Raw genomic sequence first — 25,083 nt, forward strand, 5'->3', positions numbered from 1 at the left:
GGAGTCGAGTCAGGTGCCAGTCACCGCTGATCCTCCAGAGTCGAGTCAGGTGCCAGTCACCGCTGATCCTCCAGAGTCGAGTCAGGTGCCAGTCACCGCTGATCCTCCAGAGTCGAGTCAGGTGCCAGTCACCGCTGATCCTCCAGAGTCGAGTCAGGTGCCAGTCACCGCTGATCCTCCAGAGTCGAGTCAGGTGCCAGTCACCGCTGATCCTCCAGAGTCAGGGCTAGTCACCGCTGATCCTCCAGAGTCAGGGCTAGTCACCGCTGATCCTCCAGAGTCAGGGCTAGTCACCGCTGATCCTCCAGAGTCAGGGCTAGTCACCGCTGATCTTCAGGGACTGAGTCAAGTCACCGCTGATCTTCAGGGACTGAGTCAAGTCACCGCTGATCTTCAGGGACTGAGTCAAGTCACCGCTGATCTTCAGGGACTGAGTCAAGTCACCGCTGATCTTCAGGGACTGAGTCAAGTCACCGCTGATCTTCAGGGACTGAGTCAAGTCACCGCTGATCTTCAGGGACTGAGTCAAGTCACCGCTGATCTTCAGGGACTGAGTCAAGTCACCGCTGATCTTCAGGGACTGAGTCAAGTCACCGGTGATCTTCAGGGACTGAGTCAAGTCACCGGTGATCTTCAGGGACTGAGTCAAGTCACCGGTGATCTTCAGGGACTGAGTCAAGTCACCGGTGATCTTCAGGGACTGAGTCAAGTCACCGGTGATCTTCAGGGACTGAGTCAAGTCACCGGTGATCTTCAGGGACTGAGTCAAGTCACCGGTGATCTTCAGGGACTGAGTCAAGTCACCGGTGATCTTCAGGGACTGAGTCAAGTCACCGGTGATCTTCAGGGACTGAGTCAAGTCACCGGTGAACTTCAGGGACTGAGTCAAGTCACCGGTGAACTTCAGGGACTGAGTCAAGTCACCTCTGATCTTCATGAACAAAGGCAAGTCACCTCTGATCTTCATGAACAAAGGCAAGTCACCTCTGATCTTCATGAACAAAGGCAAGTCACCATTGATCTTCATGAGCAAATGCAAGTCACCAATGATCTTCATGAGCAGTGTCAGGCCAGCACCAATCTTCTGGAGTCCAGTAAGGACACCAGGGAGTTACCAGAGTTTCGTCGTCCCGTTGGTCCAGCCGCACGGAGGTCTGCTCCGCCTTGGGGGGCTCTGGTCCTGACCACATGGCTGTGGTGGTCTTCTGCTCCGCCCTGGGGGCCTTCCGCTTTGACAACACGGCTGTGGGGGTCTTCCGCTCCGCCCTGGAGGACTCTGGCTTCGTCCACAAGGACGTGGTGGCCTTCTGCTCCGCCCTGGGGGGCTTCCGTCCTGACCACACGGTTGTGGTGGTCTTCTGCTCCGCCTTGGGGGGCTTCCGTCCTGACAACACGGTTGTGGTGGTCTTCTGCTCCGCCCTGGGAGGCTTCCGCCCTGACCACACGGTTGTGGTGGTCCTCTGCTCCGCCCTGGGGGACTCCAGTCTCCACCACACGGACGTGGTGGTCTTCTGCCCCGCCCTGGAGGGGCTTCATGTTGTTTTTTGTTTTTGTGTTCACTCCTGTCCCTGTTCCTCTCTGTCAGTCTGGCCCTCCGTCCCTCCCCCTGAACCTCCTCCGGTTCTCCTCCCTCCTGGTCTCCCGGTTTGGTGTTCACACTTCTGGTGTCTGTTCCCCATGTTTTTCTTTTCTGATCCTCCGTCCCTCCCCCTGAGCCTCCACCTGTCCGCCTCCCTCCTGGTCTCTGTTTTGTGTCTGTCGTGGAGCGTCTGGGAGCCGCTCCGTAGAGGGGGGGTACTGTCACAGTGTCTGGGTTCTGTCCCTGGGTTTCCACTAGATGTCCCCCTTTCTCACGGTGTCTGTCACCTTATCACTTCCTGTTCCCTTATTTGGTCACCTTCCTCCTTGTTAGTAATTGATTGTTCCCCACCTGTCTCCTGTTCCCTCATTATCCTTCTGTGTATTTATACCCGGTCTATCTGAGTCTGTGTTACGGAGTCCTTGTTTAATGTTGAAAGTTTATTCATGTCCGTCATCTTGCCTTGCCTTGCCTTGCCTTGTCTTTGTGTCTTGTTTATGTTTGGATTTGGATATTCTGGTTTTGACCCTGCCTGGACTGTTTACCCCTTTTGGATTACCCTTTAATAAATGACTTACCTGCGATTTGTTCCTTCTCCTGTGTTTTCTGTAACACCGATCGTGATGATCTTACTGAAGCTTCAGAGCTTCAGTAATTCGCTCTAGGCTGTTGTTAATGGATTAGTTAATTGGCATTTGTACCTTATCATTAAGGAATTAATTAAGAAACCTGAAGGGGATAAAAATGCCTTTCTGCCACCTGAATGTTAATGAATTAATGTGAGGGAAAAAAACTCCCAAACCACTTGTCATGGATTCACATTATTTGCTCTGTTTTTACATGATTACAAGTTAATCATTGTTTTCTCAAGATAATGTTATATATCCAATATTTGTGTCCACAGTGCAAACAGATGGGAAAGAAAATTTGTCAGTATATTGACTTTTTATTTTTTTAAAGATAGATCTGCCAAACTTAAAGCACTTTAGATAAAGTTTTTTGTTATTGTAGAGTACTTGTATTTTCTTGAGCTATTTCTTGTAATCAGTTTATTTTTTTTTCTTATTTTATTACTGACTGTTTAATTGTATTAAGCTTGAGAACTTTAGTTATTTTAGCATTCATTTTTGCTGTGATATCAAATTAATAATTAATTAATCAATCATAGTGACATTATACAAGTATTTGGTACAAATACAAACATTTGAATATTTTGAATGTAATATGCCAGGGTTATGACTGTTAACTAAATGCTAAAATATTTCATTAATTGAAATAAAACTGAAATAATATACAGACGAAGAACATAAAACTAAGTGAAATATAGATGAAAAACTACATTTAAAATAAAGCATTAAATGAAACAATTAACAATAAAATTCAATATTAAACAAAAAAACTATGCTAAAATAAAAGCAGCAAAAACGTGTGAATTCGTGTTAGCCGTGGGCTTTTGCTGGGATGATGATTTCTATGATGTGCAAGAATGAGTCTTCATGAAATGCAGGAAGTAATGCCTGAGGTGCATCATGGGACTCACACTTCTCCAGCAGAGCTCCGGGCAAGAGCACATCTGTCAGATTGTTTCAAGGATTTGTGTGTGTGCACTAAATTCTCATGTGAATCATATGTGTGTGCGAGTACAAACACTCAAACTGCAGTTAAATTAACTGTTATTCTGCCTCCAGGATCTTGGAGCTGGATGTGGTGGTGCGGGATACCGATGGGAATATCTTGGACCCCGAGCGAGCGAGTGTTATCAGCCTCTTCCGAGCACACGAGGACGCTACAGCCAAGATCTCAGAGCGCATTAAAGAAGAACAGGTTTTCATTTCACTTTCATTTAAAGGTTTGCTGAAAAAACCACAAGGAGCTTCTCGCATGTTCAGGAATCAGAGAGAGAGTTTGCAGTTTTAATGAGACGCTTTTAGATGTTCAGGATGTCTGAACAAATTAAATCACTGATCTCTCACGGCTTTACCTCCCTTCAGTCTGGTTCTGCTGTGAATTCACACTGAATATCCTCCTGTAACCCCACTGCAGTAACTTAATGACCTTACCTGAGGTGGATCAGACTAAACTTAACTTCATTTAAATAATTCATCAGCCAGAACCCCCATCAAAATGGCGTAATAATGCATAGCAACCACCCAATCACCCTAGCAATTGCATAATAATTCCCTAGCAACTACTTAGCAACACCTTCGAAACTACCAAGAAATCATAGAAGCTGCATATTAATGTCATAGCAACGACACAAACAACCTAGATGCTTAACTTTTAACCACCCAGACACCCTACCAACTCCACAACATGCCTAGCAACCACTTAGCAACACCTTCACAAAGTACCTAGATACCCTAGCGACCTCCCAAAACACCCTGGCAAACACACAGCAACACATCTGCAACTGCCCAGAGACCATCCTAGGGACTACTGTGACACCTACACTGTAAAAAAAGAAAAGTTGACTTAACTTAAAATTACAAGGTAATTTGCTGCACAGCTTTTTTGAGTTTACTCAACTTTTAAACAAATTAGTTCACTTAACTCAATTCACTGAGTAAGGTCACATGTCCCCCAACTTAAGATCTTTTGTTCAGCTGATTGAGTTTTTATAGTTAAAAGAACTTTTGTTATGTAATTTCAACTTTTAATGTTATTTTCACTTGACTTAAAGTACGTTCAGTTGACTAAAAATGTGTTTTTAAACAACATCACAAGGTTAAAAAAAACTACTACATGCTTGATATTTTGGTCCAGGTTTTATTTCAAAACAGCAGCAACACATTGGTAACTTTAGCTATACTCATTCTTAAAAAAGGTAATTAATTGAGTAGGCAGAAAAAAAAAAAACATTCAAAGTGCTATCTCATTCAATCGGTCCTATAAATACTTTAAATGTTCTATGTTTAACATTTTAAATTGTTAACACAAAACATGTTACAAAACGAGCAATATAAGTGCAAGTTGAAGGAGTACGCTGACTTTTTGGGGCTTTAGCTTATTCACCGTATCCACCACAGTTAGGATGAGACTCCTTTGTCTGTTCGGTGTTGGCGTGCTTCATTGCACATGCGCCAATTTCATGGTCGTTACAGTGCGCATGCTCCAACCTCCAACCCAACTTGTATGCTTGTTAACTTGAATTTACAAATTGAATTTACAATCAATTCTAGGTTGGTCCAACGATTGTTGAACCAACGTCTTTTCACTAGTTATGCCAACATTTTTGCATTTAATTTTCCAGTTAACTAAAATATAATCGTTAGTCTAACTTTTTGTGAGTTGGATTTTTTACAGTGTAAGCTACCACATATTAATTTCCTAGCGACACCCTGGCAACCATCCAGAACATGCTAGCCATCACCCAGACTCCCTAGTAACTGCATAATATACCACAGCATCCACCTAGGTACTTTAGAAATCACTTGGTAACACCTTGGAAACCACTCAGAACACCTTAACAATTACCTACACTCCCAAGCAACAAAAAAGACATCATAAAAATAACATGGCAACACCTTGACAACCATCCAGAACACCTTAACAATCACCTACATTCCTCAGCAACCACCTAGACATCCTAGAAACGACTTGGCAACACCCTAGCAACCAACCAGAAAACCCCAGCAATCACCCAGACTCCCTAGCAACTGCATAATATATCAAAGCAACCACCAAGGCACCATAGAAACCACTTAGTAATGCCTTAGCAACACATTAGCAACCCAGCAAGTGCTAAATCAGACTCTAGTTTGGTGGTTGTGAGGTTTTCACAGGACACCAGTCAGGTTTATTTTGGTCAGTTTAAACTCTGTTTAACGTCAGCTCCTGTCTCTTCTGCTCTGTGTAGTCCAACGTCCAGCTGGATCATTCTGGCGTGTCCGCACGGATCCAGTCTTCTCCCACACACAGCTTGTATGTCTTTGTGCGTAATTTTGTTTGTCGTATCGGCGAGGATTCGGAGCTCTTCATGTCTCTGTATGACCCCCTCAAGCAGACCAACATCAGGTGCGTCTCACTGACACGCTCTGTAATGATCAGTCTAGAGGAGATTGTCATTATTACACAAACTCTGTCTCTGTCTTTCTGCAGTGAGAATTATTTGGTCCGATGGGGAGATAAAGGTTTGCCGAAGGACATTGAGATGCTCAACAGTCTGAAAGTGGTCTTTACAGTAAGTCACTTACAGATTTCACCCAGGACTCTGTCTTGGTTAACAGCTTCGGAAGTCTGTTTCTGCTACATAAGAAAAAAGAATTGGTGAATCATATTTGTGAGACTGAAAAGCTGTGTGTAATGATATCAACCTTCATATTCATCCGGAAGAAGGAGGCGGGAACCGGCGGACAATCAAACAACATTTTAATAAAGGAAAATAAACCCAAAACAGCGCACCAGCCCCTCACGGACGACTGGTGCGCATAAAATAAAACCAAAACACAACTAAAAGCCCAGGCCTGGTCCTCTCTCGTCCTTCACTGTCGTCGCTCCAGTTTTATATCCTTCCATCTCCTCCATGGGCCTCGAGACCGGTGGGACGAACAGGTGTAGTTCATCTCCAATCACTCCCCCGGCCTCGCTCCCATGTCCCTCGGCCCCGCCCCACTCGTCACATACCCCCATCGCCCCTCGCAGGCCGGGGGGTACTCCCGAGACTGCGCTCTACTCCCCCCCCCCCCTCCCTCCGGGGGGCCGCTCCCGGGGACCTGCGGGAACCTGGGGGTAGGACAGGCGAGGCGAGAGAAAAGGAGATGGAAGGAGGAGCGACAGAGACGAGAGAGGGGAGAGAGGAAAAAAAAAAAAAAAAAATTCCGGTTCCCAGACGCACCGCTGCTCGGCCCTCCACCAGCTGGGTGATCTCCTCCGCGGTGCCTGGCGGTGGCACTGGACGGCCCTCGGCGGACGGCACGACACTCCTCCGCCGCCCGGTGGACGGCGACGGCTCCTCCGGTTTTGGGCAGCCGGCAGGAGTCCCCCGTTCCCTGCTCCTCCCCGTTCCGGCGGAGGCAGCAGGCTCCGGCCACCTGGCGAACGGCGCCGACTCCTCCGCTCCCTCACGGACGGCAGCCGTCTCTCCACATCGTGGGCGGCCGGTAGCGAGCTCGCCCGTCCCCGGCAACTCGCTCCAGTCCACCGCCTCGAGCGTCCATGGCGGCACACTCCTCGCCAGCTCGATGGCACCGCGGATTCACCACAGCGGCGAGGGATCTTCAGCAGCGCGTCCCTCCTTCTCCCGGGTTTCGGCACCACTGTAACGATAAAACCTTCATATTCATCCGGAAGAAGGAGGCGGGAACCGGCGGACAATCAAAAACATTTTAATAACAAAATAAACACAAAACAGCGCACCAGCCCCTCACGGACGACTGGTGCGCATAAAATAAAACCAAAACACAACTAAAAGCCCAGGCCTGGTCCTCTCTCGTCCTTCACTGTCGTCGCTCCAGTTTTATATCCTTCCATCTCCTCCATGGGCCTCGAGACCGGTGGGACGAACAGGTGTAGTTCATCTCCAATCACTCCCCCGGCCTCGCTCCCATGTCCCTCGCCCCCGCCCCACTCGTCACACTGTGATTATGGGATAAAAAGTCAAATGATATAATAATGACTTAACTCATAATTGACTTTTTTGTCATAATTTAGATTTTTACTTAGGATTATAACTTCCATAAATTTAACTTTATCATAAAAAGTACAAATTAGCTCTCATTTTACTTTGTCTCATAATTTTTCTTGTAATTAACTATCATCAATTAATCAAAAGTTTGACGTGCTGTGCATCATAAAAATATAGTTCTCTAGATGCCACGGGCTGATGGGTTGTTAATGTAACTGATGATATTCAGAAAGTTAAACGACTTGGCACAAGCAGATTGGTTCATACTGCATATGCAGCAAATCAGCTTACTGCCTTGCATTTATATATCACTTGAGATTCTTGCAGCGCGCTTTCAAAGTTTCTCTGAAACTCAACAGCTAGATAAGTAAATGGTCTTCCAGTGCATTATTGCGTTCGTCATATTTACATTGTTAAACTAGAAAACATACAGATTAAACTGGAATTTACTACAGTATATGTGTATTCAGTTGGGCTTACAGCAATTATAGTACTTTCAAGGCGTGTAGGAGCAGTATCATAGAATTCAGATTTCATTATTAGCAAATTGTTAATAGAAGTAAAAAAAAAAATAAAACTCTTTAAAATTGAACTAGGCTTTTATACTTTGTTTACTTAACAGGGTGTACAGAAATTTTGTGAACTCTTCAAAGTGAAATTGGCATTTATTTAATTGTTGTTTGTTTAATAAAGACGCTTGTAGTTATTCTTAGTACTTTCATACAGCTGTAGCTGCAGTATGCATAGCTATTCAGATCACAGTTTGTAGCACATTTAATAGCAGCAGAATGGCTTAGCAAATTCAGATGCAATGATAGAAATAATATTAGCAGCAGCCTGCATAGCAACCAGTGCACTTTTATAAAAACTACAACTCAGAGAACAACAAATCTGAGCGTCATGCATGACTGACAAAGTCCTATCATGTGATGCATATTTTGTGCATATTTTGTGTAGCTGGCACTATTGACAAGCATTTATGCATATGTTTAAGGTTAATTTTTGGAAGATGGAGAGACAAATCTGTACATATTTCAGAAAGTATTGATGACAGTGATATGAGTGCATCAGAAAATCAAGTTATAATAATAAAACTATATGTAATAAAACTACAGCAGTGATGAAGAATAGGTTGTTGTGGATGTCAGCCATTTGGGTACATTATTGTATGCCAGTTTGAAAGATGTGATCCATACAACATCTAAAGGCCAGGAAAGATGTCAATAGCCGCTTTTCCACTGTTGGGCCAGTGTGAGCCAGTGCTTTAAATGGGCCGGGCGGGGCTAATAGCCTCGGACCTGTAGCACCGAGGTCAGAATAGCGCTGCGTTTCCACCGTCAGGCCAGAAGCTCCACTGCGCTTCACTAAAACCCACCCTTTACATGCCTCTCAGGAACATCGTCACTCAACCCCATCATTTCACCAACAAAGAGAAGTTATCAGAAAACTAATAAGAAATAAGTCACTGGAACTAGCACGATCACAAATTGAACAGGATAAAAGCAGCCATTTGTTTGCATGTTTTGTTAAAGGGATAGTTCCCTTTCAAATAAAAATGTTTAAGCTAACCTCAAGGACATCCAAGATGCAGGTTTCTTTGTTTCCGCAGTATTTCCTATTTTGATATTTTTAGGTCAAACCGTTCTTGTCTGTGACTCACATAATGGAGGTCTATGGTCACCACCTCAAAGAGCATGCACAGAGGAGTCCAAATTAAACAATTTCCTATCGTAAGTACACATTGATGACCTAAGACATGAAACGACCGGTTTGTGTAAGAAAACGAACAGTATTTATATCGTTTTTACCTTTTGTATACAACCACATCCAACTGATCTGAGTGCGTGAGTGCTTCCTGATGTAACGTGTGCGCGCTCTGGCTATCTGCGCAAGCGTCGGAAAGCACCGGAAGTGATCTCTGGCGCATGCACGTCACTCATTGTTTACTGTTTACCACACGATACACCACCAATCTGCACTGTCTGAAATATAATGCAGTAATTGTAATTAATTAATTTGTTTATAATGCACCCTATAATCGTTGCGATTATAATAAAAATACAACACATTACTCACTCTATTGACAGCGTGCCATTGGGTCCCTCTGGCATTGGACGTTGCCTCCAGTTTATACGTGGCAAACTAAACACAACGTGCAAAACGCTGCGTCTCAACAGCGGAGAAAACTCAGGATCTTCACTCAGGCAGGTGTGTGATGCGATACTGTCAATGTCCTTGTCGTCGTCTTGTAGTTCCATTCGTGACAACATATGCTCTCCACTTCTGTTGGCATCTCACAACACTTGCTACTAAAACACCACCAATTTTGAAGAGATCTCTGTCTCTGAGGCTTGAAGACGTGCTGCTGCAGTGTATTCCTCCTGAGTACTTGATCTGTGTATTCTGGTTCAAATAAATATGGTTGTGAAAAAAATTAAACGTTGTCTATGGATATATTGAAATCGTCTTCCATTGCAATTTCCTGTACGTTTAAATATGTTTAGATCTTCACAGTGAAAGGTAACACTTCCGAAATATCTGTGTAAACCATAGACAGTGAGTGTAAACAATGAGTGACGTTCATGCGCCAGAGATCACTTCCGCTACTTTCCGTGCTTGCGCAGACAGCAAGAGCGCGCGCACGTCACATCAGGAAGCACTCGCGCACTCAGATCAGTTGGATGTGGTTGTGTACAAGAGGTAAAAACGATATAAATACTGTTCGTTTTCTTACACAAACCGCTCATTTCGTGTCTTAGGTCATCAATGTGTTCTTACGATGGGGAATTGTTTAATTTGGACTCTCTGTGCATGCTCTTTGAGGTGGTGACCATAGACCTGCATTATATGAGTCACAGACAAGAATGGTTTGACCTAAAAATATTAAAATGGGAAATACTGCGGAAACAAAGAAACCTACATCTTGGATGCCCTTGAGGTAAGCTAAAACTTATCAAAACTTAATTTCAAAGTGAACCATCCCTTTAAATATTTTTTTTTATTATATTATAGTTTTACTATAATAAGGTGATCATAATGAATTAAATTATCAGGATCAAAAATTAGTCACAGAAATAAAGTGTAATGAACAGCCTGCTTATTCAGCTGAGTCTGTTTCTGTTTATTTGTAGTCACAGTAGCCTACTGTATATAACGTTACACATCACATTTAGAGAGAATGAAAATTTCTATATTTTTATAAAAGCTCCCGAACAAAAAACATTATTATATTTTTTTGACATAGGCTACGTGGAGCTAAGCTCTCAAAACAATACTTATGACAGATAAAATATGTTACTAAATAAATACATGATTGTTATAAGAATAAGAAGCTGACGTCAGATTTCTTAAAGGGTAGCTCAAAGTTTTGAGGGAATGCAAATGTTTTGTGAGAGAACGCAAAAGTTTTTCATGGGAATGCAACGTTTCTCACAACAACAAAAAAATCGGGAAAATATTTTTTCCTTCCACCCCAAATTTTTTCACTCACTCTAATTTTTTTCCACCACGTACATATCTATGATATTTTATCTAATAATTGTTATTTTATCTTGTTTCATGCTGTAATTTGACTAATATCTCATAACGACAACTTTTTTTAATCTCATAATTATGATTTACCAAAGCATGAATTTTTTTGGGTGACTTTTTGTGGTGATTAGACATTTTTTGATGTCCCAAGGATTGAAAGACCCTTTAAAATGGCTTTTTTCCTCCCTCTCACTTTCTTTCTCTCTAAGGATCTAGGGAATAAAGACCTTGGCAGAGAGAAGATCTATCTGATCTGTCAGATTGTGCGTGTGGGCCGTATGGATCTGAAAGATACTAATCATAAGAAATGTACGATGGGTCTGCGGAGGCCGTTTGGTGTCGCTGGTAAATATCAGGGTCAATGTTCTCAGTTGATCTGCATGTAGAATACACACAGCTGATATATCTGTGTCTGTTGGCAGTGATGGACATCAGCGACATCATCAAAGGAAAGACAGAATGTGACGAAGAGAAGCAATATTTCATTCCATTTCATCCGTAGGTTTTTACTCTCCTTGTGTTTTGTTCATCCATCTTAAAGAAATAAAGAAATAGTAAAAAAAAAAATTTATATATATATATATATATATAGAGAGAGAGAGAGAGAGAGAGAGACAATATATACTGTAATTTAGTACTATAATATCAAAATATATACTGTGTGTGTAGTTATATATACATAAGTATACACAATACACATACATCTATAATGTGTGTATGTATGTATATATATATATATATATATATATATATATATATATATACAGTACAGACCAAAAGTTTGGAAAGTTTTTTCTTGTGTGTGTTTATAGGGTTATAGCTGAGAATGATTTTCTTCACACTCTCCTTAACAAAGTGACGACATCGCGAGGCGACAGCGGAGGTCAAGGTATGTCTCAGTGCTGTTATCTCAGCATCACCGCTCCCTCTGCTAATGCTTTAATACTCACTGGACCCATAATCCCGTCTGCCCACACTCACACACATAGACACAATAGATTGAGTGATGAGAGCGGATGAGCTTTATGACTGTCATTAAAACAGACATGAGAGATTGAGACGAGGGGAAAGGATGAAGAAAAACAATTAAACATTAATTGATTTTATTCTACCTCATTCATCCATCATAAGCACCTGCTATAAATCATACGCTTTCTCTAAAGAATATTTTGAAATCACTGTAGCAGTTTTACTGTAGAAAGATTCCATGTATTTATGTCATGGTACTGATTGTGAAACTAATATATAACTTTAAAAACCGTGTAAGGTCTGTGGGTCACCATGAAAGCTCTAGTGGGCGACATCGTCCAGATCCGAAAAGAATATCCCCACCTAGTGGACCGGAGCACCGTTGTTGCGCGAAAACTGGGTTTTCCTGAGATCATCATGCCGGGCGACATCCGTAACGACATCTACCTCACCCTGCACTCCGGAGACTTCGACAAGTACAACAAAACCACACAGAAGAACGTGGAGGTCATTATGCTGGTGTGTGACGAGGAGGGGAAGATCGTGTCGGTGAGTGTGACCTCTGACCGTGAGGTCAAAGGTCAGCCTGTTCTGATTGCGGTGGGGTTTTTCTGTGTTGATTGACAGCTGTCTTGTATTATTGGGTAGAACTCAATCTGTCTGGGAGCTGGAGATCGGCCTGTAAATGAATATAGATCAGTCATTTACTACCAGATCAAACAACCTCGCTGGATGGAAACTTTTAAGGTAAGAAGAGAAGTGAGACATTTCCCGGTGGCCTGACGGTCATTCTGGCCTGCCGGCTGCCGCTGTGTAGTTGATCAGGCTGACGTGCAATAGGCTGGTATGCAACTGCGAATTAATTGACGGACTTATGAAAGTACGAATCAGGCGATCGCGGAGTGAAAATGACACCACCACATGACCAAACATCAGCGAAGCACTGCCTAATTGGCTATATCCAGAGGCAGGCTTTATCTTAGAAAATCGCGCAAAAAATGGAGCGTAAACGCAAAGGAGGAGCAGAGATGGAAAGGAGAAAAGCCCTGGCCACAGACGCAGCAAGTTGCTGCAAAATCCCAGCCATGTTCGCCAGTAAGGGAGCAGGTCAGTCAGAATTACATTTATATTTACTAGGGATGGGACGGTTCACTGAAAAAAACACGCGCGCTGGGACCGCTGTTAAACTTAAATCTGACAAAGCATCTGTAATATGGTTTACTATAAATAACACGTAAAACAAACAGGGTTCAAATAATATATGTTTCTGTTGATGGAAGCGCATTCTGGATTCCCAGACATTACAACATCAGCGATGAAAAAAAGCTCTACAAATCATTCACTCTTGTTCAATACTAATACGAACACTGTATCCGTGCATTCTTTTAAAGTGAGTCTTTGTATTAATCGAACAACAACAGCAAAGAAATCACTCACTGCTCTTCATTAAAAAGCTTTTTTTACTTTAATAAAGAATTATCTTTAATTTATAGTCCAAAATGCAATGCTGTTTTACATTTTATTACTTTAATTTCTGTACCTAAAAACTAATGCAAGACCTACCAAAAAAAAACCCCTGAAAGTCAGTTTATTTTATTTGTATCTTTACTCTATTGTATTTATTTGTTCTGTTGCTTGTAGTTTGAATATTCTTAATAATATGATAATATATATATGTTTTTTTGAAAGTATAGTTTTCCCATAAACATTGCACATACAACGGTACCGAAACCGTGACTCTAAAACCGTGAAACAAACCGAACTGTGAAAAAGTTGAACTGTTCCACCCATAATATTTACATAATCATTTGGCAGACAGACGCTTTCATTCAAAGCGACTTACAATAGATAAAATCTATAAAAAAAAAAAAAAAAACCAATGAATTAACACATGTGGAATTATATATGGGATTATATACATAACAAAAAAGTGTGAAACAAATGTCATATTCTAGGTTCTTCAAAGTAGCCACCTTTTGCTTTGATTACTGCTTTGCACACTCTTGGCATTCTCTTGATGAGCTTCAAGAGGTAGTCACCTGAAATGGTCTTCCAACAGTCTTGAAGGAGTTCCCTGAGAGATGCTTAGCACTTGTTTGCCCTTTTGCCTTCTGTCTGCGGTCCAGCTCACCCCTAAACCATCTCGATTGGGTTCAGGTCCGGTGACTGTGGAGGCCAGGTCATCTGGCGCAGCACCCCATCACTCTCCTTCTTGGTCAAATAGCCCTTGATGCCTTCAGTGTGACTCTACAATTTTCATAGTCATGAAAATAAAGAAAACTCTTTGAATGAGAATATATATATATATATATATATATATATAGCCTATATGCTATTAAATGCAAGTGACTGATTAATTAATGAACAAAGCAAGTAACCACTGTCTTTATCATTCATTGAATCATTAACTCACCTGATTCATTTAAAAAATAATTACTTATTCAAGAAGAAATCTCCACTCTGTGTTGTGTCAGTTTTGGGGCAAACGCTTTAAGAGCTGATGCAATGGGCCAAACTGAAATCTAAAAGAAAAAGAAAAAAATAATTGTCTTGTAAAAAGGCCACTTATCCAGTCAGAGGCCAAATGAAAAAGCTGCTTGAGCACCCCTTCTGTGTGTTTGTGCATGTCAAACAGCATTAACAGCTCATTTTTTCTTCCAACATATTGCATGTTTTTTATCCATCTCTTATACATTTATGGAGTCAGGTGATTTGGAAGGGAGCAATTAGACCACAAACATACATTTTGAAAGCAGATCAATTTCAGTCTGTATGTAGTTATGTTTTTCTCCGGCCTGTAGGTGGCGATTCCTCTGGAGGAGATGCCCAGAATCCATCTGCGCTTCATGTTCCGTCATCGATCCTCACAGGAGTGTAAGTTTAACAGCTTTGGTGTCTCCTGCAGTCATGAAGTACAGTTTTTTTTTTTTTTTTTTTATATGTGAAGACATCAAATAATGTGACATCAAGTCATAATTTTAAATTTCAAACTCGTTAGCATGTCCCAATACCTCTGAACTGTCTTGCCACATATTCAAAAGTATATACTTAATGGTCAGCAGTTTTGCAGTGCATAGTAGATGCATGCAAATTGGGATTCTGGCCCGATCTCAAAAATTAAACTAAAATTGGATCCAGAGTTTCGTGGATTGAAAAGCAAATTATTTGTTTCTAAATCCTCATTCTAGAAACGAGGTTTGGGTCATCAGTGTTTTTATTTTATGTTAGCTATTGAATTGTAGCATGTAGGACTCTATTTTAGATTCTGAATATCGAATCTGTCATATACTACCAACTATAATGGTTAATGGTACTGGAAATGAATTTAGATATGAATAAATGTGTAATTTGTGTTATGCAGCGAAGGACAAGAGTGAAAAGAACTTTGCGATGGCGTTTGTGCGTCTAATGAAGGAAGACGGGACCGTTCTGAGAGATGGCATACATGAGCTCACTGTCTTTAAGGTCAGAAACACATACTGTACATGCACAATAAATCCCAAAATGGGTGGAATTGATTTAGTAATATTTTTACATGGGTTTTTTTTAGGTAAAAAGATAGTAAGGAGATTAAAAAATGTGACGTCTGTGAGTCAGAATTAAATTAAAAGTGAAAACGCTCATTTAGCATTTACAACTGCTATGTAGATGTTTGCCCTTCATAAGTCATTTACACACTGAAATCTTAAAGGTACCGGTTTACACTCTTTATGATTTTGCATGACTTGTCATTCTTCTAAGACCTTGGGAACCCTGCTTATTCAATCAAAATGACAGTTGTCCGGAAAACAAATGAAAATAAGACAATGTCAGTCATCTTGATTTTTTGCTCGAGCTATTTTTACGCTCATCGTCTGTTTTGTAGAGCTGTAATTTGCCCAAGTGTTTAAAGTAGCTAGAAATCATTATAGAATTTTTCATAACATTTTTAAGAGGTTTAGTTTATTGTTTTCTATTTTGACTCTAGAACTTTCATAGTTATTAGCATTCATTTCTGGAAAGCAGAAATTTATCTCAGAGCGAATGTTGATGGCCTTATTAATGTTATGCATGTTAATTTAGGAGAGAATACCTTTAAGTGTCCCAACAACAAAATGTATTACCAAAAATTCTGGCAAAATTAAGTTACGAACTACCCAAATACAAAAGTCTTCCATACACTGCAAAATGGTTTTCTTAGTATTTGTTTGTCTTTTTTAATTGACACATTCTCAAACAGAAATGGACTGCATGTGTTTTCCTTCTTTCTGTAGGGTGACAGTAAGCGCATGGAGGAAGTCAGCTCGTACCTGTCCCTGCCGTCCGAGCGCAGTCACTCTGACAGCCACAAGGCGGCGACCCTGATGCGCAGCTCCAGCAGTGTGGGCGGCCTGTCCGTCAGCTCCAGAGACACGTTGACCATCGCAACACTCGTCTGCTCCACCAAACTCACGCAGAACGGTGTGTGTGCCGGGGGAACAGGAAACAAGTCTCGTAGCTTTTATAGTCAAAAGAAACGACATTCACAGTCCATTTCACTTCAGTAATGCGATGAATTTCCATGTGAGAAAGGGTATTCAGAGAGGAACGAAATGTAGGCTGACATTTTATACATCAGGTGGTGAAAATTGTTTCTTCGTGACAGGAGCTTGAAAAATAAGAGGTCTTGATGACATCAGCTGAAAAGGAAAGTCATTTCAGAGGGAAAGCAGGTTATTACATTCTGATGAAAGATAGCATAACAAAATCTCTTAGCATAACGTCTGCAGACTCACAGTGAAAACAGCAATGTGTTGTTGTTAAGAAAGTAAATGCAGTCAATTTAAATATTAATATTTTAACCCTCTAAAGCCTGAAATATGAAATATCTAAAAAAAAAATTCATGTTTTTTGTTGAGTATAATATTTGATAAATCAGGCTTTTATGGTTCATATAGTCAGTGAGAATATGGAGGGGAAATAAACTACTCAGTTTTATTCAGAGACCTTATCTGAGAAAAATTGCAATTTGCTGCAGATGCTGATATTTATATGAACAAAAAGTATGAAATTCTGATTGTAATGTACATCAATTAGTTTTTTATAAAAGTATATGAAGATATCTGCATAAAATTGTTTAATTCTCAGTTGTCACCCTATATCATATATATATATATATATATATATATATATATATATATATATATATATATATATATATATATATATATATATCTTAGAAAGATCACAGTTAGTTTAATAGTCAAAACATGTAATACAATGCAATACAATGACAATTGAGAGATCAAAAGCCTGATGATCATATTTGATACTCGCTGATTTATCTAAAATATCATGTCTGGATAATCAGGTAAAGCTTAGTCTCTCCAGACCATTAAGTGTTCATCTTGAAATATCAAAGCTATTATGTTTCATTTATAAAATTCACTATAGCGAAACAAACGCTAGAGGAGGACGTTTCTACAATTACACTAATAGGTTTTACTTGAAATGTATGTATCAGAAATATACAGTACAGTAGTGTTTATGTATTTGTATGTGTGTTTGGTATTGTTAAATGACTTTTATAAGCCCCTTTGAAGGGATACTCTGCCCCAAAACGAACATTTTGTCATTAATCACTTACCCCATGTTGTTTGCAAACCTGTTAAAGCTTTGTTCGTCTTTGGAACACAATTTAAGGTATTTTGGATGAAACCCGGGAGGCTTGGCAAATGTTACTTGGCAGTCTATGGGACAGTCACAAGCATCCCAGTTTTCATCCAAAATATCTTAAATTGTGTTCCGAAGACGATCAAAGCTTTTACGGGTTAGGAACGACATGGGGGTAAGTGATTAATGACAAAACGTTCGTTTTGGGGTGGAGTATCCCTTTAAGGACACACACACACAGACGCAGGTGTGGTGTAACAGCTGTTCTTAAGAAAGCACGTTAATCACGCTAATGAATCTTCCGGAAACATCCATCAAAATGCAACCCTAACCAACCCCCAACCCCCAACCATACACCTGGACATATTCAGTGCTGAACGTGAAATAAACCGATTCATGAATGCATGGTAATTAAGAGTCATTTGAGGACGCACTGTCTCTGTCTCTCCATCTCTCAGTGGGTTTATTGGGTCTGCTGAAGTGGAGAACTCGTCCTGAGATGCTGAAACAAAACCTACAGGAGCTTAAACTCATTGACGGAGAGGAGGTCGTGAAGGTGTGTTGCACTGAAATTACACATGAGCATCTTTAGTTCAGTATTCACTTTTGTTTACATGTGTGTGTGTGTAGTTCCTGCAGGACACCTTGGATGCCCTTTTCAACATTATGATGGAACATTCACAGACTGATGACTATGATATTTTGGTTTTTGATGCTTTGGTAAGCAACATACATTTCTACAGTCTTAAAAATAAATGCTGCAAAGGGTTGTTTTTGCAGAAATGCTTGGTTCCTTTAGTGTGAAGAGCATTTAAAAAATCTAAAGAACCTTTTGTGGAGTGGAAAGATATAATTACCTAATTCCAAAAGCTTCAAGAAAAATGAATGTTTGTCTTGCACGTAATTTACATGACTTTTCCAGTAATTTGTGTTTGCAGGGTAATTTTGCAATGCATCAGCAGATTTATCCCATGCTCATTGTTGAGAACCAATGTTATCAATAATGTCTCTTACAGATCTATATTATCGGTCTGATTGCCGACCGAAAGTTTCAGCATTTCAACACTGTGCTGGAGGCCTATATCAAACAACACTTCAGTGCCACCCTGGCTTACAAGTAGGTCAAATACTTTTCATTGTGCTTCTCAACACTAGATGGCAGGATGTTTGTGTGTGTGAGTCTCAAATCAACAGAAACAGGAGTGAATTAAAAGACCCAGGTCACATCATAGAGACATAATTTGGCCTGTTACTAGTTATCCTAGTTGATTTGTGCGTGCAGTCTAGAAACAAGCTTTGTTTAGATTTTGTAGTTTAAGTTATTTAGAGAACTACACACACAAACTCTCTCTTGTTCTCTGTGCTGTAGGAAGCTGATGTCCGTGCTGAAGACTTATCTAGACGTTTCCAGCCGAGGTGAGGCTTGTGAACCCATTCTAAGGACCCTCAAAGCCCTTGAGTACATCTTCAAATTCATCGTCCGCTCCCGAATGCTCTACTCTCAGTAAGTTTGTGTTTTTGATTCTGAAATCAAGAAATGAGAATCAAGAAATGAGAATCACCAAATGAGGCGCACAGACCCCCTGAAAAACTAAAATATGAAAACCTGCCATAGGAAAGAGATGTTTTATCATGTGACTTTTGGGTCAATCATTTGATTGGTCAGTTTTTTCATGGACTGCTCATTGCACATGTTGGTTGTGTTCAGAATACTTGCAAACTGCAGTATGTGCAGTTCATATTATAGTGCCTACCATATATTTTTTAAATAATGTCTAATAGTATGTAGTATTTAACAAGAAACATTTTAAACAGTTTATACCACCAAATGTTTGGGGTCGTAAGATGTTTACATCTATGTATTTAGCATTTATGCTTTTTAACTTACAAAAGAGCAATAACAAAGTGCTTGTGCCAAGTCATTTAATGCTGTGAATATCATCAGTTACGTTTAGAACCCATCAGCCTGCGTCATCTAGAGTTTCATGAAAGAACTAGGACTTTATGTTGCTTCATATTTTTTGTGGAAACAGTCGTTCAAAAAAGGACATCTTTAAGCAACAACAACAACAAGAACTTACCTACCCCAAACTTTTGAATGGTAGTGTATACTAACTACATTGTCACGTGAGAGTGGCATTCACTTATTATCTCAGAATTTACTATGCAATTTTTGCATTGTTATTTTGCTTTTTAAATACATTTTACAGGGCTTAAAGTTCTCCCGCTCTGTGCCACATCTCCGGCATGAGGCATTTGGATGCGTAAATAAATAGTCTTACATTTAAAAAAATGTCAAAGACGTCCATCTAGCGCATATTTACATAGAAAAAAAAAATAATTACAAAGCAGTGGTGGTTTGTAAACAGCTCAGAACAATCACGTCATCTCCATAAGAACGATATGATTGCCAGAACAAATTTACCAGGATTTTTTAAAGGGTCCTGTTCACACATGATCTCTTGGTGCCAACACAGGAGAATACATGAACCTATACATGAACCTATTGTACTACACTGTAAAGTAAAACATCACCGTTGCTGCACTCTGCAGGTATTTGTTATAATACATAATGTACTTAAGTTGGTTATGTTCATATAATGTATAGGCATATTGCATTATGTATTTTAACAGTGTTGTTGAATCATTAAAAATTTCTACTTAAATATTGTCACGTTCTATTGAACCAAATATCTGTATTTTGTCTCATCTCGTGAGCACGAGTGTATTGTCACATCCCTAGTGTTGATAAGCAGTGATATAGCTTATAATTTTCCAAATGTATGATTTGGCTTTCATTCTTCAGGTCAGTCATATCATTTCATTTATGAAAAAAAAATTAAGTTTGAATAATGAAAGCGATAACTTTGCCATAGTATCCTTTTTAAATGTTAAAGTTGCCACAGTCATTGTGATATCAATGTGCTGCCCTGCCCCATCCCTTGGAAAAAAATTCAGGCTCAGATTTTTTTTTGCTTGAACCCCTGATTTTATTATTGATTATGCATTTTTATTAGCATTTTTCATTCTTTTCTGACCGTTCAATTAAAAGAGCCAGTTACATTTGATGTTTTAATTGCTGATACTCTGGAAGGCTGAATCTAATGCACTGAACTGTGGGATACACACAGTGTTTATTTTATTTTTAATGCAAAACATTTGTTTTTTTTTCTCTCTCTCTTGAATTTGGCTGAAAATATGAAATGGGCATGTTCTAAAAACCACAAAAAAAAAACAATATGAACGAATTGAGTTGTACACTAGTACTCTTTTCTGGGCACTGCTGGAGTCTGTGATGGTTCATTCATCTGAACGTGGGCTGAAAACAAAACAAAACACAAGGAAATAAAAGCCCAGATGCTTTGGGCTGTGATTCAAGCGGATGTTTTTAAGGTGGAACAGTAATTTTTTAGGGTTTTTGACAGGGTCACATGTCCTCCGGCCACCTGCAGCATGTTCTGTCTGCACCGTTTTGTCAAGAAGTGTAACAGCGCTGCCTGACGGTCATTAAGGGCCTGTGTCTATATGTGATTTATGACTCTGCCTGTGGGGCCCCCGGATGCAGTCATTGAGCGGCACTGCAGAAACACAGACTGTAGCTGATGCTCAGTCACACTGCCAGTGCTGTTCCTCTGACAGTTTCATACTCAAGTATGCAAACACACACACACAGACACCATTGCTTGGCAAAGTGTGCATCCCCTTATTTACTTAAATTAAAATTTACTGAGAATGTACTTACCCTCAGGCCATTAAATATGCAGATGAGCTTTTTTCTTCAAAAGATTTGGAGAAATGTAGAATCACAACACTTGCTCAGCAATGGATCCAGTTGCTCACCAATGCAGTGAATGGGTGCAGTCAGAACGAGAGTCCAAAAAGCTGATAAACTAGTAATCCACACAATTCCAGTCCATCAATTAACATCTTAAGAAGTGAAAAACTGCATGTTTGTAAAAAACAAATCTATTGTTAAGATGTTTTTAACTTAAACTGTTATTGTTTCTGGCTAAAATGGGTCGTCTTATTATAGAAATATTTTATAATATTTATTTCTCCAGAGAAAAAGTTGTCTGGTCTGAATTAGGTGAGAAATATGCACATATACTGTAAAAACAGTATTGGCTGGTGAAAAATGGTTCTAAGCAAATATATGGGTGAATTTTGATGTGAGACGACAACAGGGATGGACTTTTTCTCTGGAGAAAGCAAAATTGTGGATTATGGAATGCTTTTCGCCCAGAAGTGACAGTTTGAGATGAAAAATGTCTTAATGATAGATTTGTCTCTTACAAACACACAGCATTTCTCTTCACAAGACATTGTGAACAAGTGATGGACTTATCTATATCTTGAATGGCCTGAGGTTGAGTACATTTCAGCAAACTAATATTTTTGGATGAACTATTCCTTCAAAGTGTGTAGCTAATATAATCATTTCAGCTGTTTAACTAACTTAAACTAACTTGCTAAGCAAGATTCTCTTTAGTTTGTTACTCCACTGCCAAGTTAGTTGAGCTGATGGAGAAAACTGACTGTTGAAGCACAGTAGTAATTTACTCTAATGCTCGGTATAGTGTCCTTTGTGTACTTCTGCTGTGTTTTGAATGTTTTTCCATGTTTTTCAATACAGCTACATTCTAAATGTGACGCTAGATGCATCTGCCGTTCCCAAACGGCGTGTGTGTGTGTGTGTGTGTGTTGTACAGTGTGTTCAGTCAAGTTTGTGTAGCAGCTGATTGCATCATTAATTTGCCTAATAGTCATTTATGCCAAAACAGCTGCTAAACAAATCTTAATGAGTGTGTGTGTGTGTGTGGTTGCACTAATGACCAACAAGAGAGAGAGAGAGATCAGTCTTACTGCAAACAGCATATGATCACTATAAACGCTTTAATTACACACTACATTTTACATACATAATATTTTTAAAGATAATTTATTATATAATATATAATTATAAAAATATATTTTAATTATATTTAAATATTATTTTTTTAATTTATTCTTAAAATGTGGCTTAAAATATGATTATTTCTTTTGTTCTCATATTAATCATATTAACTAGTCTTTTTATTGCTATATGCCAATGCATGCTGACATCTCTAAAAATGCAGAGTTTAGTATGCAGTATGTAACATTTCAAACAGTTGTATACTAACTAAATTGTAAAATGTACTCATTGCATTTAATTCAGCAAGTGGTGTCCAGTTATAATATCAGAAATTTTTTATTTTGTGTTTTTTTATATATTAATTTAACTTCTGTCAGTCTGATCAAATTAATGAGTTGAGTAAGAAATGGTATTAAGACAAATCTAACACTTTGCATTGTGTGTGGCATATTTGTTTTTATATTAAAATGTTTACATTTATATTTAAATATTTCAAACATAAAAAAGATTATTTTTTTTCTTTTTTAAATTTGGCCTTAACTTCTAAGCCAAAGGCTTTGACTGCTTTCTTTCTTTTTCTTTTGCTCTTGCTCATATTAACCAGTCCGTTTTCTGCAGTACGCTGATGCATACTAACATCTGTAGAAATGCAGCCCCATCATGGCCGGATCATTTTTCAGTGTTTATTAGTCCGAAGGCTCTCAGCAGGAGTGTTTTCGCTCTGGATTCAGTCCCGGCAGGAGGCGCTTCGCTCTGATAATGGAGTTTGATGGAAAGCGTCACTGCTCTGCGCTTTTAAAATAACTCTCTAAAACATCCAGATTAAACCACAGACGTTATATTCCCAGAGAGAAGAGACCATGTGGGTGTGAAAACGCCGGTTCGTGGTACGCTCTGGAAATTTAATAAATGCTTTATATTAAATAGCTGAAAAGAAGAAATGGATGGGAAAATTACCTCAAATTGTTCATGGAATATTTATTATTTAGCTCAATTTGTGGATATTGTCTGTCTTCTAAGATGATTTTAAATGCTTAAAAATCAAATGCTTCATAACAGTCATTCTAGTTCTAAAGCAATTATTATTGTATCTTTTTTTGCTCTTCGGCTTCAGTGATTTTTTTGAATGCGTGTTGAAAAATCAAATCAGCTAGATTATTAAATTAGCTCTGTTTTAGGAATCAAAATGTTCATTAGAAACATTTTCTAAATCAAATTGATGCAAGGTTTCTCAAACTGGGGTTTGTGAGTTGAGGAAAAGCTAACAATTAAATCAAACCAATTTAAATCAACAAAATAAAATGTCAGATTTGTTTATCTGCATGCCATGTGACAATTAACCAACATCAGAGCAGTGTAATTTTATTAATATTTAAAGGCTATTATAGTATTTAATAATATTTTTATCTGTTATTATTAAATATTACTATTTGGGTTTCATTTATTATTATTATTATTATTATTATTATTATTATTTTGTTGTTGTTGTTGTTCTGTAATGTAAGTGCTTCAAATAAAATGATTTCAATTAGTTGCTAAATCAACATTTCTCATTTAGTTTGTTTATCATCTAATATTTATATTTTAATTACTGTCAGTTTTACTTCAATTAACAAAATTTAAAAAATAGTTGAAGTTCTAGTCAATGCTAATAACCCTACATCAGGGAACTGAACATGAAAACGTGTTGTTAAATTATTGAAATATTAACTTACAATCTTACATATACTATGACTAACTATTTTAGGTTACAGGGGTTTGGCTTGCAAAAACGTTTGAGAACCCCTGCAGTAGTAGATCTAGTGATGACGAGGGTTAATATCTGGCTACGGTTAATTATGTGTTTCACACTGCTGGAATGTTGTGTTGACCAATCAGCATCTAGAATCAGAACTGTCCATATTATACATGGAATGTTGTTGTCACGTTCTCTGTGTTATGTGTATGTTTTATCTCTTTGAGTGGTTGTTCTTATGCTCTAATGCCTCTTATTTCATACCCATCATCAGGATTAACACACTGTGTGTGTGCGAGTGTGAGTGTGTGTTTAGCTTTGGGCAACATCCAAAACCCTTACGGCAGTTTTCTGGTGTGTGTGTGTGTGTTGTGTTTTATGAATATATAATATTTTATTGTTGTTCATTTGTGATCTTAACTGATATTTGATGAGTTATTTTGTTAAGGTTGAAGGGTAGGTTTACTGATTCTATGAAATGCACATCTCAGAGTCAGTATATGCATCATTAACGCTGTGTGTTTATGGTATTATGGATCATATCAGAAAATATGTCTCAAATGCCTTTTCTGTGAGGTTTCTTTATGCATATTCATGTGGGAATGCCTGTTCTATTTTTTGTCAAACAAATTGAAATCTAAAAAAAAATTAATGATTAATAAAATTTAAACTTTTGGCTGTTCAATTCCTTTATTCCTTGAGTTTGGGTTTGACATCAAAAGATGAATATGAGACAAGAGATCAGCATTTCATCTTTTATTTACAGGTATTCACATCTGGATGTGATAAACATAAACTTAAAAGATAGCAACTTTTGTTTGAACCCACCCATTGCACATGTGCTGTGTTAATTTTGACAGGCATTTTTGATTTAGTCTTAGTCTTAGTCTTGAGATGAAAATGCTTAATAGTCTTAGTAACATTTTAGTAATTTGAGTCTTTCATAGTTTTAGTCTAGTTTTAGTCGACGAAAAGTCATTGCATTTTTGTCAACTTTTAGTCATTACTATAAGTCAATAGCTTTAGCCAAACTGTAGTTACCAACATTTATTTTGGTAGCTATTTTATATGAAGTTTTCAAATTAAAATAATCATTAATTCTTCTCTCTTTAGACCAAATC

General features: G+C 38.9%; 1 protein-coding gene across 1 annotated transcript in view; it reads left to right on the forward strand.

Moving 5' to 3' along the window:
- LOC132109877 (dedicator of cytokinesis protein 2-like) overlaps positions 1 to 25,083 on the forward strand; it is a 125,754-nt gene that overhangs the window by 7,571 nt on the left and 93,100 nt on the right. The window contains exons 7-21 of the mRNA XM_059516274.1: positions 3,268 to 3,403; positions 5,436 to 5,593; positions 5,678 to 5,759; positions 10,943 to 11,078; positions 11,156 to 11,231; positions 11,546 to 11,622; positions 12,001 to 12,251; positions 12,351 to 12,449; positions 14,504 to 14,576; positions 15,064 to 15,167; positions 15,956 to 16,142; positions 17,792 to 17,889; positions 17,964 to 18,053; positions 18,350 to 18,450; positions 18,703 to 18,837. Of these exons, the coding sequence (XP_059372257.1) occupies positions 3,268 to 3,403; positions 5,436 to 5,593; positions 5,678 to 5,759; positions 10,943 to 11,078; positions 11,156 to 11,231; positions 11,546 to 11,622; positions 12,001 to 12,251; positions 12,351 to 12,449; positions 14,504 to 14,576; positions 15,064 to 15,167; positions 15,956 to 16,142; positions 17,792 to 17,889; positions 17,964 to 18,053; positions 18,350 to 18,450; positions 18,703 to 18,837 (1,803 nt within the window). The remainder of the gene's footprint in view (positions 1 to 3,267; positions 3,404 to 5,435; positions 5,594 to 5,677; positions 5,760 to 10,942; positions 11,079 to 11,155; positions 11,232 to 11,545; positions 11,623 to 12,000; positions 12,252 to 12,350; positions 12,450 to 14,503; positions 14,577 to 15,063; positions 15,168 to 15,955; positions 16,143 to 17,791; positions 17,890 to 17,963; positions 18,054 to 18,349; positions 18,451 to 18,702; positions 18,838 to 25,083) is intronic.

The sequence above is a fragment of the Carassius carassius genome, chromosome 29, assembly GCF_963082965.1.
Source record: "Carassius carassius chromosome 29, fCarCar2.1, whole genome shotgun sequence".
Classification (NCBI taxonomy): Eukaryota; Metazoa; Chordata; class Actinopteri; order Cypriniformes; family Cyprinidae; genus Carassius; species Carassius carassius.